The sequence below is a fragment of the Taudactylus pleione genome, unplaced genomic scaffold, assembly GCF_031769625.1.
Source record: "Taudactylus pleione unplaced genomic scaffold, aTauple2 ptg000611l, whole genome shotgun sequence".
NCBI classification, from domain to species: domain Eukaryota; kingdom Metazoa; phylum Chordata; class Amphibia; order Anura; family Myobatrachidae; genus Taudactylus; species Taudactylus pleione.
The window spans coordinates 2,958,487-2,971,554 of NW_028285013.1; the positions used below are offsets into that span (position 1 = coordinate 2,958,487).

General features: G+C 45.0%; 1 protein-coding gene across 2 annotated transcripts in view; it reads left to right on the top strand.

The window, feature by feature from the left end:
- The window catches only part of LOC148480526 (charged multivesicular body protein 3), an 82,213-nt gene extending 75,561 nt beyond the window's left edge, over positions 1 to 6,652 (top strand). For both annotated transcript variants that reach the window (XM_088454271.1, XM_088454270.1), the window contains 2 exons: positions 527 to 641; positions 4,963 to 6,652. In XM_088454271.1, coding sequence (XP_088310397.1) covers positions 527 to 641; positions 4,963 to 5,108 — 261 coding nt within the window. In that variant the 3' untranslated portion in view covers positions 5,109 to 6,652. The remainder of the gene's footprint in view (positions 1 to 526; positions 642 to 4,962) is intronic.
- Positions 6,653 to 13,068: the final 6,416 nt, after the last annotated feature.

The window sequence follows — 13,068 nt, forward strand, 5'->3', positions numbered from 1 at the left end:
GGTAGCACCATTCAGACATAAGCAGGGTAAAGTCCCGGGAAATTCCCTGGTCGATTGAAGAGTCGGCTACCCAGGAATGTGTTCCGGGTAGGTACCTTTCAGACATACGCGGGAATTTGGCTGAGGCAGGCCAAATTCCCGGGCTTCTCGGCATGTCTGAAAGGGGTATTACTGGCAACACTGCTCATATTACTTATTGTTCCTCATGTGCAGGTACGGAACAGCGCCATCTGGTGGCTTATTTGCTCCTTGGCCACGCAATCCTGCAGTTTTAGGCATCAGAAACGACCTCACAAATAATATATTTTAAAAATTCATTGAGTTTTGGAAGTCATTGAGTGACATACAGTATTAAGCACTGTGAGAAGATAATGTGTTATTTCAGCATGTAGTGTAGTGGAAATCCAGCAGGCAGTATGACTCTCCTGCAGCGGTCTACCCCCCATAGGCAGTAAATAGAGTCTGTGTAATGTAACAAGACGATAGTAATCTGACGTGTAATGTGCTGTCCTGGTGATTCCCGCAGGCTGGCATCATAGAGGAGATGTTGGAGGACGTGTTTGAGGGGATGGAGGACCAGGACGAAATGGAAGAACAAGCTGAGATGGAGATAGATAGGATCCTATTTGAAATCACAGCAGGTAAAGATTCAGCGTTTTCTGCACACATTGGACTCTATTTACTAAGCCTCGGATGGAGATAAAGTGAACAGAGATGAGGTACCAGCCAATCAGCTCCTAACTGTCATGTCACAGGCTGAGTTTGAAAAATGACAGTTTGGAGCTGGTTGGTTGGTACTTTATATCCATTCATTTTATCTCCTCCCGAGGCTTAGTAAATCGCATTAATTACAATTATTTATATAACACACACACACACACACACACACACACATATATATATTATAAATCCGTCCACCCTTCGCACGAGGAGAACATACAAACACTATACAGATTGGTCAGTAGTATAGCTTATGACATCAGGGCTGTGAAGCAGTAATGCTAACCATTGTGCAAGCTGTGCTGACAAGTTTTAGATACGTATCACAGACATTAAGGAGGGGAATTCAATTAGACGCGAAAAAACAAAAAGTCAACGCCGGGGAGCTTTTCGCACACAATTGGCGTATTTTGGTGTGATATTTTCGCATGTTTTGTCTAAGCGTGCTCGAATTGCAAAAGATGCGAAAACTGCCCCTGGTGAAACCAGCGAAAAGTACAGGTGAATATGGGGAAATCTGTCTGTACTAGGTACCTAACATAGGTAATCAATTTAGAAGTGTATTCGTGGCCCTAATAAAAGTGTTTGGGTTTCTTAAATTGTGTCAAATGGCTGTTATATGTGTGTGTGGAAAAAATAGAAAAAGCTATTTTCAAAGACAAAAGAAATGCTGCAGTTAATTTAGGGGTACAATAAAATGGGTGCAAGTATTGGTTTGAGTTAAAAAGTGCTCTTTTAAATGTTATAAACAACCCAGGTGCAGCCACCCGCAATGTTTAATACACCTGTCCCATCCATACAGCCTCCCCCCCCCAAAAAAAAAAAAAAAAAAAAAAATACCTGACCCACTACTTGAAACCCATTTCCCACTACTTTAATTCACCCTAAAAATTGTCATTTTTGGCCAAATTACGCTAATTCAAAAAATATTTTTGCCTAATTTTTCATAAGGGTGTGTCCAAGGGGTTCTGAGCCAAAACCCCACATTTTTAGCCCAAAATACGGGCTTTGCACATTTCTTTCACCTGCTCTGAGATGGTGAAAAATATTTGCTGCGTTTAGTGTGCGAAAAGCTGCAGCTGATTGGATTGCACGATTCACATTTTTTGGGCAAAAAGTTTGCACAAGTGTTAGGTCTTCACCAAAAGGTGGCTTTTTGCGGCTAATTGAATTCGACCCTCTAGAGTACAGAGTGTAGAATATCACTACAGTGTCCAAGAACATGTAACTGTCCATTGGAATCCTCTATCTTCATAGATTGCATAATGGTCCAGTATGTGTAGATTGTTTTCATATGGTCTTCCCTTCTTACAATAAAAGAAAAGTATGCAGACATGAAATTAAGGATTAGAGATAAAACAATCACTTGGGTAAAGGACAATTGTAGGGTGTACCAGTGTGAGAAGTATAGGGGTGAGTAGGGAGTGAGATCCCAGCTAGGGTGTACCAGTGTGAGAAGTATAGGGGTGAGTAGAGACTGAGATCACAGCTAGGGTGTACCAGTGTGAGAAGTATAGGGGTGAGCAGGGACTGAGATCACAGCTAGGGTGTACCAGTGTGAGAAGTATAGGGGTGGGCAAGGGCTGAGATCCCAGCTAGGGTGTACCAGTGTGAGAAGTATAGGGGTGAGTAGGGCCTGAGATCACAGCTAGGGTGTACCAGTGTGAGAAGTATAGGGGTGAGTAGGGAGTGAGATCCCAGCTAGGGTGTACCAGTGTGAGAAGTATAGCGGTGAGTAGGGAGTGAGATCACAGCTAGGGTGTACCAGTGTGAGAAGTATAGGGGTGGGCAAGGGCTGAGATCCCAGCTAGGGTGTACCAGTGTGAGAAGTATAGGGGTGAGTAGGGCCTGAGATCACAGCTAGGGTGTACCAGTGTGAGAAGTATAGGGGTGAGTAGGGCCTGAGATCACAGCTAGGGTGTACCAGTGTGAGAAGTATAGGGGTGAGCAGGGACTGAGATCACAGCTAGGGTGTACCAGTGTGAGAAGTATAGGGGTGGGCAAGGGCTGAGATCCCAGCTAGGGTGTACCAGTGTGAGAAGTATAGGGGTGAGTAGGGCCTGAGATCACAGCTAGGGTGTACCAGTGTGAGAAGTATAGGGGTGAGTAGGGCCTGAGATCACAGCTAGGGTGTACCAGTGTGAGAAGTATAGGGGTGAGTAGGGAGTGAGATCACAGCTAGGGTGTACCAGTGTGAGTAGTATAGGGGTGGGCAGGGGCTGAGATCACAGCTAGGGTGTACCAGTGTGAGAAGTATAGGGGTGAGCAGGGACTGAGATCACAGCTAGGGTGTACCAGTGTGAGAAGTATAGGGGTGAGTAGGGACTGAGATCACAGCTAGGGTGTACCAGTGTGAGAAGTATAGGGGTGGGCAAGGGCTGAGATCCCAGCTAGGGTGTACCAGTGTGAGAAGTATAGGGGTGAGCAGGGAGTGAGATCACAGCTAGGGTGTACCAGTGTGAGAAGTATAGGGGTGAGTAGGGAGTGAGATCACAGCTAGGGTGTACCAGTGTGAGAAGTATAGGGGTGGGCAAGGGCTGAGATCCCAGCTAGGGTGTACCAGTGTGAGAAGTATAGGGGTGAGTAGGGACTGAGATCACAGCTAGGGTGTACCAGTGTGAGAAGTATAGGGGTGAGCAGGGACTGAGATCCCAGCTAGGGTGTACCAGTGTGAGAAGTATAGGGGTGAGTAGGGAGTGAGATCCCAGCTAGGGTGTACCAGTGTGAGAAGTATGGGGAAATAGTCTTATGGGAAGTAGTCCTAATCCCAGTGTGCGGGATACCATCACTCAGAATCCCGGAGCTGACTTCCTGATGGTAAGTAGTGGGGTTAAGGGGAGGGTTAGGCACTAGGAGGTGAGGCTGAAGATTAGAAGGGGAGAGGGGGGGTTAGGGTTAGGCACTAGGGTGGACGTTAGGTTTAGGGTGCGGCGAGGGTTAGGGGTAGGATGCCTACCGATAAGTGTCTGCATCCTAGCCCTGTCGGGATGCCGGCGTCGGGATTTTGACCACTGGGATTCCCGAGCACCGGCATCGCGTACCCAACCCAGTCTTGCACACGTCCAAAGTTGCAGATGATGCACAGAACTTGGCGTAAGGAAAAGCCGCGTCTCCTTGCATAGATTCAGACTCCATGTCACATCAATCTGATCATGGCAATGTAGTAATGCAGTTCTGTCGCTCCTAGTTGTTTTATTTATGCAAATAAGATGCACATTCTGAGCGAGATGCTTGGCACGGCTGAGTCTCCCTGGACCTAGGGCATGTCGAGAGGGGCTATTGAATGCGACTGGAAACCACAGTGTAAAAGGACACTTAAGGCGCTTATCCACTACACGATTCTCTCCATGAGCGATATCGTGTAGTGTGTCCACGACATTGAGCACGCACACAGAGCAATATCAATCGCGATATCGTTCAGTGACGTCAACCTCCCTCATCCCTGTACTTACAGAACCTGACAATATCGTCAGGTTGCCCTGCAAGTACGGGCGATGTGTGACGCCGTCAACAATGCACATACGTGGCTCGGCAAGTGATTCCGGCTACACACCCACAAAACTGTTCTGCCACCCAGACACACACAGCTGCAAAGAAACAGGTGAGATGCTTACGACTCTGTTTGACCACTCAGACTTAAAAGGGAAGTTGCCCAAAAATATAACAATAAAAAAAAACACACATGGTCATCAGCCAGGCACAGCATGATAAACTGCTAGACTCCTCTATCCTGACACGCTGGTCGTAAAGCCATTCAGAAGCTGGCCACCATTATGAGGTCCTCTACCAGAATCAAATTGCTGCTTATATCCCAAATTAAGTGTTTACTGCACTAGTTATTGTAGTTCGGACCTGTATAGCTGATGAGTGTGAGCAGTGAATGAGCCTAAAAAGTAAAAATAAAATAAGAATGATGTCATCAGAGGTAGAACGTGGGTACCTCATGCCTCAGTGGTGTCCTAGTGATTGAATTGCCTGCATTCTTATGAGTATTGGTGGTGATGTCTGTACAACGATTTCCTGCTCATTTCTAACTGTAGCAGCGCTCCTCACAGTGACTGAGCTTGCTATGCTTGTCCTTTTGTAAGAACTTCTCATTACCTCGTATCGCAGAGCTCCTCACAGTGACCCTGGTTTTCTATGGCAACACCTGCTAATACGTACATTTAATAAATATAAAGCTTAGGGGTTTAGAGCCTTTCTCTTATTAGAAGATGTGAATAACATTGGTTTGTTTCTCAGGGGCCTTAGGTAAAGCACCCAACAAAGTCACCGATGCCTTACCGGAACCCGAGCTGAAAGGTGCCACCGCCGGGGCCGTGTCTGACGAAGAAGAGGAGGAGGATTTGGAAGCCATGCAGTCCCGGCTGGCCGCCCTCCGGAGCTAATGGCACTTTGCTCACAGAGACTACTTTTCTTTTACACGACATTCTTCTGTGAAAGTATTTTGGATTATATATATATCTATCTTTGGCTTATTAAAGGTGGCATAACCCTTGTGCTGTTTTATCCCCTGGTTCCCGCTGCTCACACCATCAGGAGGCCTTCTGGGGTGTGGGTCAACTATGGACATGATCTCCGCTCCCTGCTACTGGATGGGCCTCATCGTCCACGAGAAACCACCAAGTAGGCTTTTATCTGCTGGTGCTGGGTGAGATTTGTGGGCTAAGCAGACCATGGACTAAGAGTAGGGTTTGCATCTGTCAAATATATATTGTACTATATATAATCCTATTACCAATGTCCCATTTCCAAAATTCCTGGCTCTAATCAGCTGCCGCAGGTTCCTATCCGTCCAAATGAGGCTGATTTCCTGTAGCTGATGGATGTTTGGTACATAGATCAGGTCACTACAGGTTACCACACGGTAGGAAGTCTATCTAACATGGTGACTAACGCACATTTACTTTCATACTGTCACCAGAGTTCGTTTAAAACTGTTTCCTCCCCTCATGGAGGTTTGAACAACCTCCCTATCAGCACATAGACACCGGACTTACGTCGCTAAGGGGGAATTTGGAAATCCCCAGGAAACTGTAGCTACAGATCCCTGTGACCGATTCGATTCCACCCGTAAACACTTAGATTGCTCTGTACCCGCTTGGAAGCACAGTCTCATTATGTAACAGACAAAACGTTTTATTTTGCAGAAACAAAAACTAAAAACGTGTTGACTTTTGTGAATTTATAATGACTTTATTTAATTTTTTTTTTCTTTAACTGGTCTATATCCCTATTTATACCTTTAAAAACTTGTTAATGCACAAAATCCTGCTACAGTTTCATTGTATCATGCACAGCTGCTGTCAGGTCATTCCCTGTAAACACTACAACTCCCATGAGAAAGAAAGTCACACAACTACTTTAACCCTGAACCCAATGTAAAGAGCTTGTGTTAGCCACAGCATTGCCTAATATAACCCTCTATATAATAAATCCTTAAGGCGGGGTTTGGAGAATGTAAAATATTGCTTCTTACAGGGTTTTGGCCTTTGTACTGGGGTTCTAAAACGGCTTTCACGGCTGGTGGTGCACCTTCCATTCTGACCACACTGATCCCGTGTCACAGCTGATAATACACCGCCCCGGGCTTTACCCAAGTGTAAGTAGTAATAAGCGAACCAAAGTATGGCGCAGAACTTAGGCACACATTAAGGAGAGAGATAAACTGAGCAATGGTCAACGAGTCCAGAAGGAGGGTAGTAACCGTATGGGGAAAATGCTAAATTTCTTGTATACATGTAAACCAGGTGGTGATTATGATCAGATAACTTGGCTATTGTCGCTTGGAATATGGAAATGGCACTTTTTGGCAGAGTATAACGGCAAAGCCTGAGGTGGGAGAATGTACATAACGTGTGCAAATGATGGTATTTTTCTATGAGATGGAAACGTGCAGCACTGTAACTTTATTAAAGGCTGTTTTTACACTGTCTCTCTGTATTCTATTTCATGTGTCTAGAGGAGTTATCAGTAGGACACATCCGTTAGATACTAGGGGAATATTTACGTGCAGGTTTTTAGAAGTGGAGATGTTGCCCATAGCAACCAATCAGATTCCAGCTATTCTCTTCTAGAAGGAGCTAGATAAATGTTAAGTAGAATCTGGTTGCTATGGGTAACATCTCCACTTCTAAAAACCCGCACTTGGGGGACCATGTAATCTGGGGAACACTGCTGAGGTCTGCGGGTTTAGTTTTGGGGGGTGGGGGGGGTGTCAGATATTTCAAGAATTGTATCAAAGTAGCCTTAACTGGCCGGCCATGTTAGGTGAGTATACACTCTTAACTCTCAGCTGCTTGTCTTGACGTCCTGACGTCACAGCTGGGCAAGCATTTGAATTTGCCCCACCCGGCTGTGACATCAGTCCCTGCAGTAAGTGTACAGGCAGTCGGCGGACCACTGTACAAACAGCCAGATGCACCGGATGGTTAGACACTTACCGGAGGGTTAGGGTTAGGCACTAGAAGGGACGATTAGGTCAGACACCTACCCCGACGGTTAGGGTTAGGTACCAAGGTGAGGGTTAGGGTGAAGATTAGGGCTAAACAAAAACAAAATGTGTCAACCATTTCTGTGTCGACCTAATGACCCAATCGACCTGTACCTGTCAACCTTCTTACCAGTCGATCTTTACTATGTTGACCTTCAGACCCTGTTGACCTATTGCCTGTCTAATGCTGCATACACACGGTCAGATTTTCCTTCAGATATGTACAATAACTATTTTAAAAATCGTTCATATCTGAAAGAAAATCTGACATGTGCCCGCAACGATGAACGATGCGCGTTCCCGTTTGTCAGATAACGTTATCTGACATCTGATGTGTTTGCAGTCAGATTTGGTCGATTTTCATTCATTTTAATACTGTCAAAAATCGTTCATAGTTCGTAGTTCATGAAATCGTTGGTAAAATCGTTCGTGGTTCATCGTTCGTTTATTGTAGACCTAAAGATCCACACCCGATCCAGACTGTTTCTAGTTTATATTATAATTTGCTTTGCAATGTTATATACAGTTTGAATCTCCCATATCCAAATATTCAGAAATACGGAATAATTTTAGCATGACTGAGATAGTGACACCTTTTGCTTTTTGATGGTTCAATGTACACAGACTTTGTTTGAGCCACAAAATTATTGAAAATATTGTATAGAATTACCTGCAGGCTGTGTGTATAAGGTGTATATGAAACATAAATGCATTCTGTGTTTAGATTTGGGTCCCATTCCCAAGATATTTCATTATGGTATGCAAATATTCCAAAATACAGAATATTCCGATATCCAAAATACCCCTGGTCCCAAGCATTTTGGATATGGGAGACTCAGCCTGTATATACTTTGTGATAAGTTGTTTGGTTTTTTTACTATAATTGTAACAAATTTTTCAACTTTTTTTATGGCCATTCCGCAGAATTTCCTATTTAATCGTTATTTTACACATGAGAATACACACGTTAGAGGGCATAATTAGCACAGTCATAACCTGGGTCCCATCAGAATGGCTGCTGCAGAAATATTGTGTACAGACCATGCGCCATCTGGTGGTGTAAAATCCAGTATTCCTAAAAACAAAATGGGAATTTGTTTTAAGTTAACATGAAATATCTGTTGTGGTTTATTTTCTTAAGTTTACTTACAATGTAATTATTGTGTAAAAATTCATACATAATAAAGTGAACATATAACGTTTCATTAAGCTGCACTGGAAAGGAAAAAAAAACCTTGCAAAACACCAGCCGACAGATTGCTGGATCCTGCGAACGGAGTGGAAATGGTGATCCGCCGGTCACAAACGCAAACCGGCGAACATCCATGTTCCGCAATCCGTCTGAGGATCTGTGAAATTGTTACATTTCACCGATTTGCAAATCACGATCACTATCGTGATCGGCAAATCGGTGAAATCCAACATGTTCGATTTCACTGATACCCCGACCCCGGCGTCTGTGAATTGTGCAACATCGCGACAATCCGTCATTAGTGTATGGGGGCTATAACTCTCTCTCCAATATAAGGTATTCTATTGCATTAGGGGGATTAAACTGGTAGATTCTCTTTAATCTTTCATTTTGTGTTTTATATTTCACAAAGCTGTGTACCTAATACTATTTCCAGATACTTGACTAAGTAAAAACAAATAAACAATATTGGTATTCTATAACTGTAGGTGGCACCTAAAACACTGAACGTGACGGCTCTAATTTTAATGCTTCTAATGTGACCCAACAGAGCGCAGGCCGCTGACATGATGCGGAACTGACCGGCTGCTTCTTGCTTATGGAGCCACCTGTTGCTGCACCTCCATGTCAGTGATGAGATGGCTGGGTGGCGCTAGGCTATGATGTCACATCCCTAGCGCTATACTCCCATTGAGGAGCAGGGGATGCTTTGCCCACCTCTTATTTGCTAATTGTATGTCGACATATTGGTTGTTGACAAAATGCCAGTGTCGACATTCTGAATGTGGACTAGCTGACCGGATATCGAGTGGGTGAACTGTAACATTATTACTGTACTTAGCTATCTTTTCAGGTGAACGAGAGGAATTTATACTTGTGATCACGTGGCTAGTTGCAGTGGGAATGTTAGACATTGGTTTGGCTTGAGGCTGTTCTGTTATCTTCTTGAAATATACATTTTCTACTTGGCGTAAGACAGTGATGGTTTTAAAGTAGCTCTGCCTGCCTATCCCCTATTGCTTCCCCCAAACCTCGATTTATTCCACTGACAAAGCTGCATGGAGGAAGCTAAACCTGAAAGTCTATCAACCAAGGCGGAATACAACAAATAACGGGGGTGTGGTCTGCTTCCCTAAGATGGTGGATATGTATCTGTGGAGCTCTGCACCTCCAACTATAAACTCACTGCTCCCTACAGCCTAAGTGCTCGGCACCTTCCTAACAGGGCACCTGGCCTCTGCAGCCTGTGTGGGCTACCTGTTGAGCACATTGCTCCCACTCCGGGTGAGCTTCTAGCCCCGACACAACTGCTCCCCAGAGCACGGCCTGCTGCGGGTGCCTCCCTGACTGGCGCTGATCGAGGACTCAGAGACTGCTGGGGGATCTCTTTCCTCCCCCTAGACCGGTAGGCTTGCCCGACCTGCGGCGTCTGCATCCCTCCGCCCGCCTGTTATCCTGGTGTGAGTGCTGAGTCACCTGACAGCCGCGCAGGGGAGAGGAGCCAGCTTGACTTCCCTGCGCTTACAGCCCCTCCTGAGACCTGCGGCTCCTTTCACCTCTACGACACAGACTGCCACGGCGGGGACTCCCTCTGTCCAGCTGGCTCACCTATAGCCCTTGTGGTATACAATCGGGAAGCCAGCTGCCTTAATACCGAAAGCTGGCTTCCCGACTGTCATATCCCGGCGAGGGTGAAATGCCGGGCGTCTCGATGTAGACGCCTGACATTTTCCCGACGCTGGAAGACAGGCGCCCAGCATCCCGATCGAAGGGATGCACCCGGGGGGGATTTAGGTTTAGGCAGTGGGGAAGGGGGGGATTAGGGTTAGGGGGTTAGGTTAGTAAGTACTTACCTATCGACGATTTGGATTTCCAGCGCTGTCGGGCTTCTGCTGCCGGGAACTCTGCTTTTGTCGGCCAGGTGCTGCCGAGAATCGAACCGGCGGTATTTCATACCGATTCCGCCCTGCTGTCTTCCTGTCCTGGGAGATTAAACGGCAGCCTCTCCTGGCTTGCTGTTGTACCTATCTGCACTAAGGGATATTGACAGAAACTGCCTCAGGTAGTGTGGAGGAGGCAAAGTGCCATCAACATATTAACATTAACACTGATTGGTGGCCTGGACGCAGACAAGAGAAGACGCAAGAGCTCTGTAAAGAGACCCACTAAAAAGGTTCTGACATGCCATACAGCCTCTTCCACCAGGCATTATTGTCACCCACAGTGCAAAACTCACGAATTGCGAACTACATATAGTACCGAAATGCCACTTTCACCGATATTCACATTTTCTCCCTTCAATTCAACCCTCCTCATGTAGATTTATTATGGGTGTATCCACCTGTGTGGCCTTAACAACCTCTGCATAATACAACTGCACATTTGATCCTGAGCTTACATTTTTTATGAAAAATTTTCTCATCTCCACTTCAATGACCCCTACTGGTTCCGCTCAGGCCCCCCAAGACGGTACATCAGGTGGAAACTCCTCTGACTCGGACTGTTCTACCACTCGCTCTACCTCCCACCGTAAACGCAAATCAGCAACCAACTCTAGAACATCCAAGAGGAAACCTACTGATATTGCTGCTATCTTGGGTCCTCTGCTTGTTGAAAAGCTTGCAGGAATCAGAGAAGCTATTGAGTCTACTTTATCTCAGTTAACCCAACATTCTACTCGTTTAGACGAAATGGAACAGAGGGTATCAACATTAGAAGATGACCTGAGTACAGCCCAACATACCATCGAATCTCAACATAAGGACATCACCACCCTCACCGACAAACTGTATGAACTAGAGAACCGTAGTAGACGAAATAACCTACGGGTCATAGGCATTCTAGAATCAATAAAGGGTCATGAATTACTAGACCTCCTTTCTATTTGGATTCCGGAACAACTAGCCATGGACTTAAAGGGGGTGCCGCTGGCCATTGAGAGGGCACACAGAATTGGGCCAGATCGCAAAGTCACCTCTGATCGCCCGCGTCCTGTTATCATGAAAATCTTAAATTACGTAGGTAAAACTAAGCTCTTGGATCACTACTGCAAAACAGCTAGTCTATCATACAAAGGGGAACGTCTTCTCATGTTTCAAGACTTTTCTGTTCATGTCACCAACAAACGCAGGGACTTTGCCCCGATCTGCAAGCACTTATTCGATACTAAAGTCAAGTTTTCTCTCCTATACCCAGCCAGACTGCGGGTGTTTGAAGGAGGAAAGTCACTCTTCTTTGACAATCCAGCTGCAGCAAAAGCTAATTTTTTGCGTCCTGATAGTTGACTGATCTGCATTTCAATTCTCTTGCATTTTACTTTTCCTGTCTTACTTATGCATATAGGCCACACTGTGGATATACTGAATAACTATGTATGCACACGAAATGCAACTTTTTTTTTCTTAACAAAACAGTAAACATAAGAGAATTGTGTAAATTATTTATTTATTACCAGTTATTTATATAGCGCACACATTCCGCAGTGCTTTACAGAGAATAGTTAGCCATTCACATCAGTCCCTGCCCCAGTGGAGCTTACAATCTATGTTCCCTATCACATGCTCACACACTAGGGTTAATTTTTCTTGGGAACCAATTAAGCTACGAGTATATTTTTGGAGTGTGGGAGGAAAGTGTTGATATGTTTTGTTCTTGCCTGTCCTTGGGACTCCGATCTACCAAGGGCTCTCCTTTTCTCTCATGCTGGGACAGGAAGGGACCCCTTTATATCCTTGAATCTATTATTTCGCTGATTCCAGCTGTGGGGGTAGGTTAACATAGCAAACCTTACCCCACCTCAATCATCTATAGAGAGAGATGTTCCACTTCTTCCATTTAATATAATATCATGGAACGTCGAGGGGCTTAATAGCTCTATCAAGCAGTAACTGACCACTCTCATTCTCTTCTTTCCTCCTTTTGTACACAATTAGACCTACTAGACCCGTGGCGTATACTTCACCCACTTCAAAGAGACTACTCTCTTTATTCTCATCCACACTCCACCCACTCTCGTATTGACTATCTGTTTATATCCAAACACCTCTTCCATAAAGTCACTAATACATCCATTAAGAACATTATCATATCAGATCATGCCCCGATAGTCATGACTATCCAATTAACCCTGTCCAGGCACTTCTCCAGGTGCTGGCGTTTCCCCGCATATAAATAAATCCTAAGACTTTTATCTAAACATACAAGGCTGACTTACGTTAATGACAATTCATCACATGCAGCAGACACACAGTTATTCTCGGGGGGCTTCCAAAGCCGTCCTTAGGGGACATGTCATTTCATACATCCATTCCAAACGTAAACACTTCACTTCCCGTCTGCAAGAGCTGAGTTCCACACTTACAGCAGCTTATCGAACCTATAAACGATCTGATAATCCTACACACAGGGAGGCTTATCTCTTGGCTAGACAGATATATGACACCTTTCTCACTGAACAGGCCCAAACTAAACATGACTATCGGAGGAATACATTCCACCGATGGGGAAACAAATCAGGGAAGATATTGGCCAATATTATTAAAGGGCCACACACTAAGACCTGGGTAAGCGCCATAAAGAATTCAAATAATATCCTTACCACTCCGACTGATATCTGCGCTGAGTTTGCACTCTTTTACAAATCACTATATACCAGGGGCCCGGA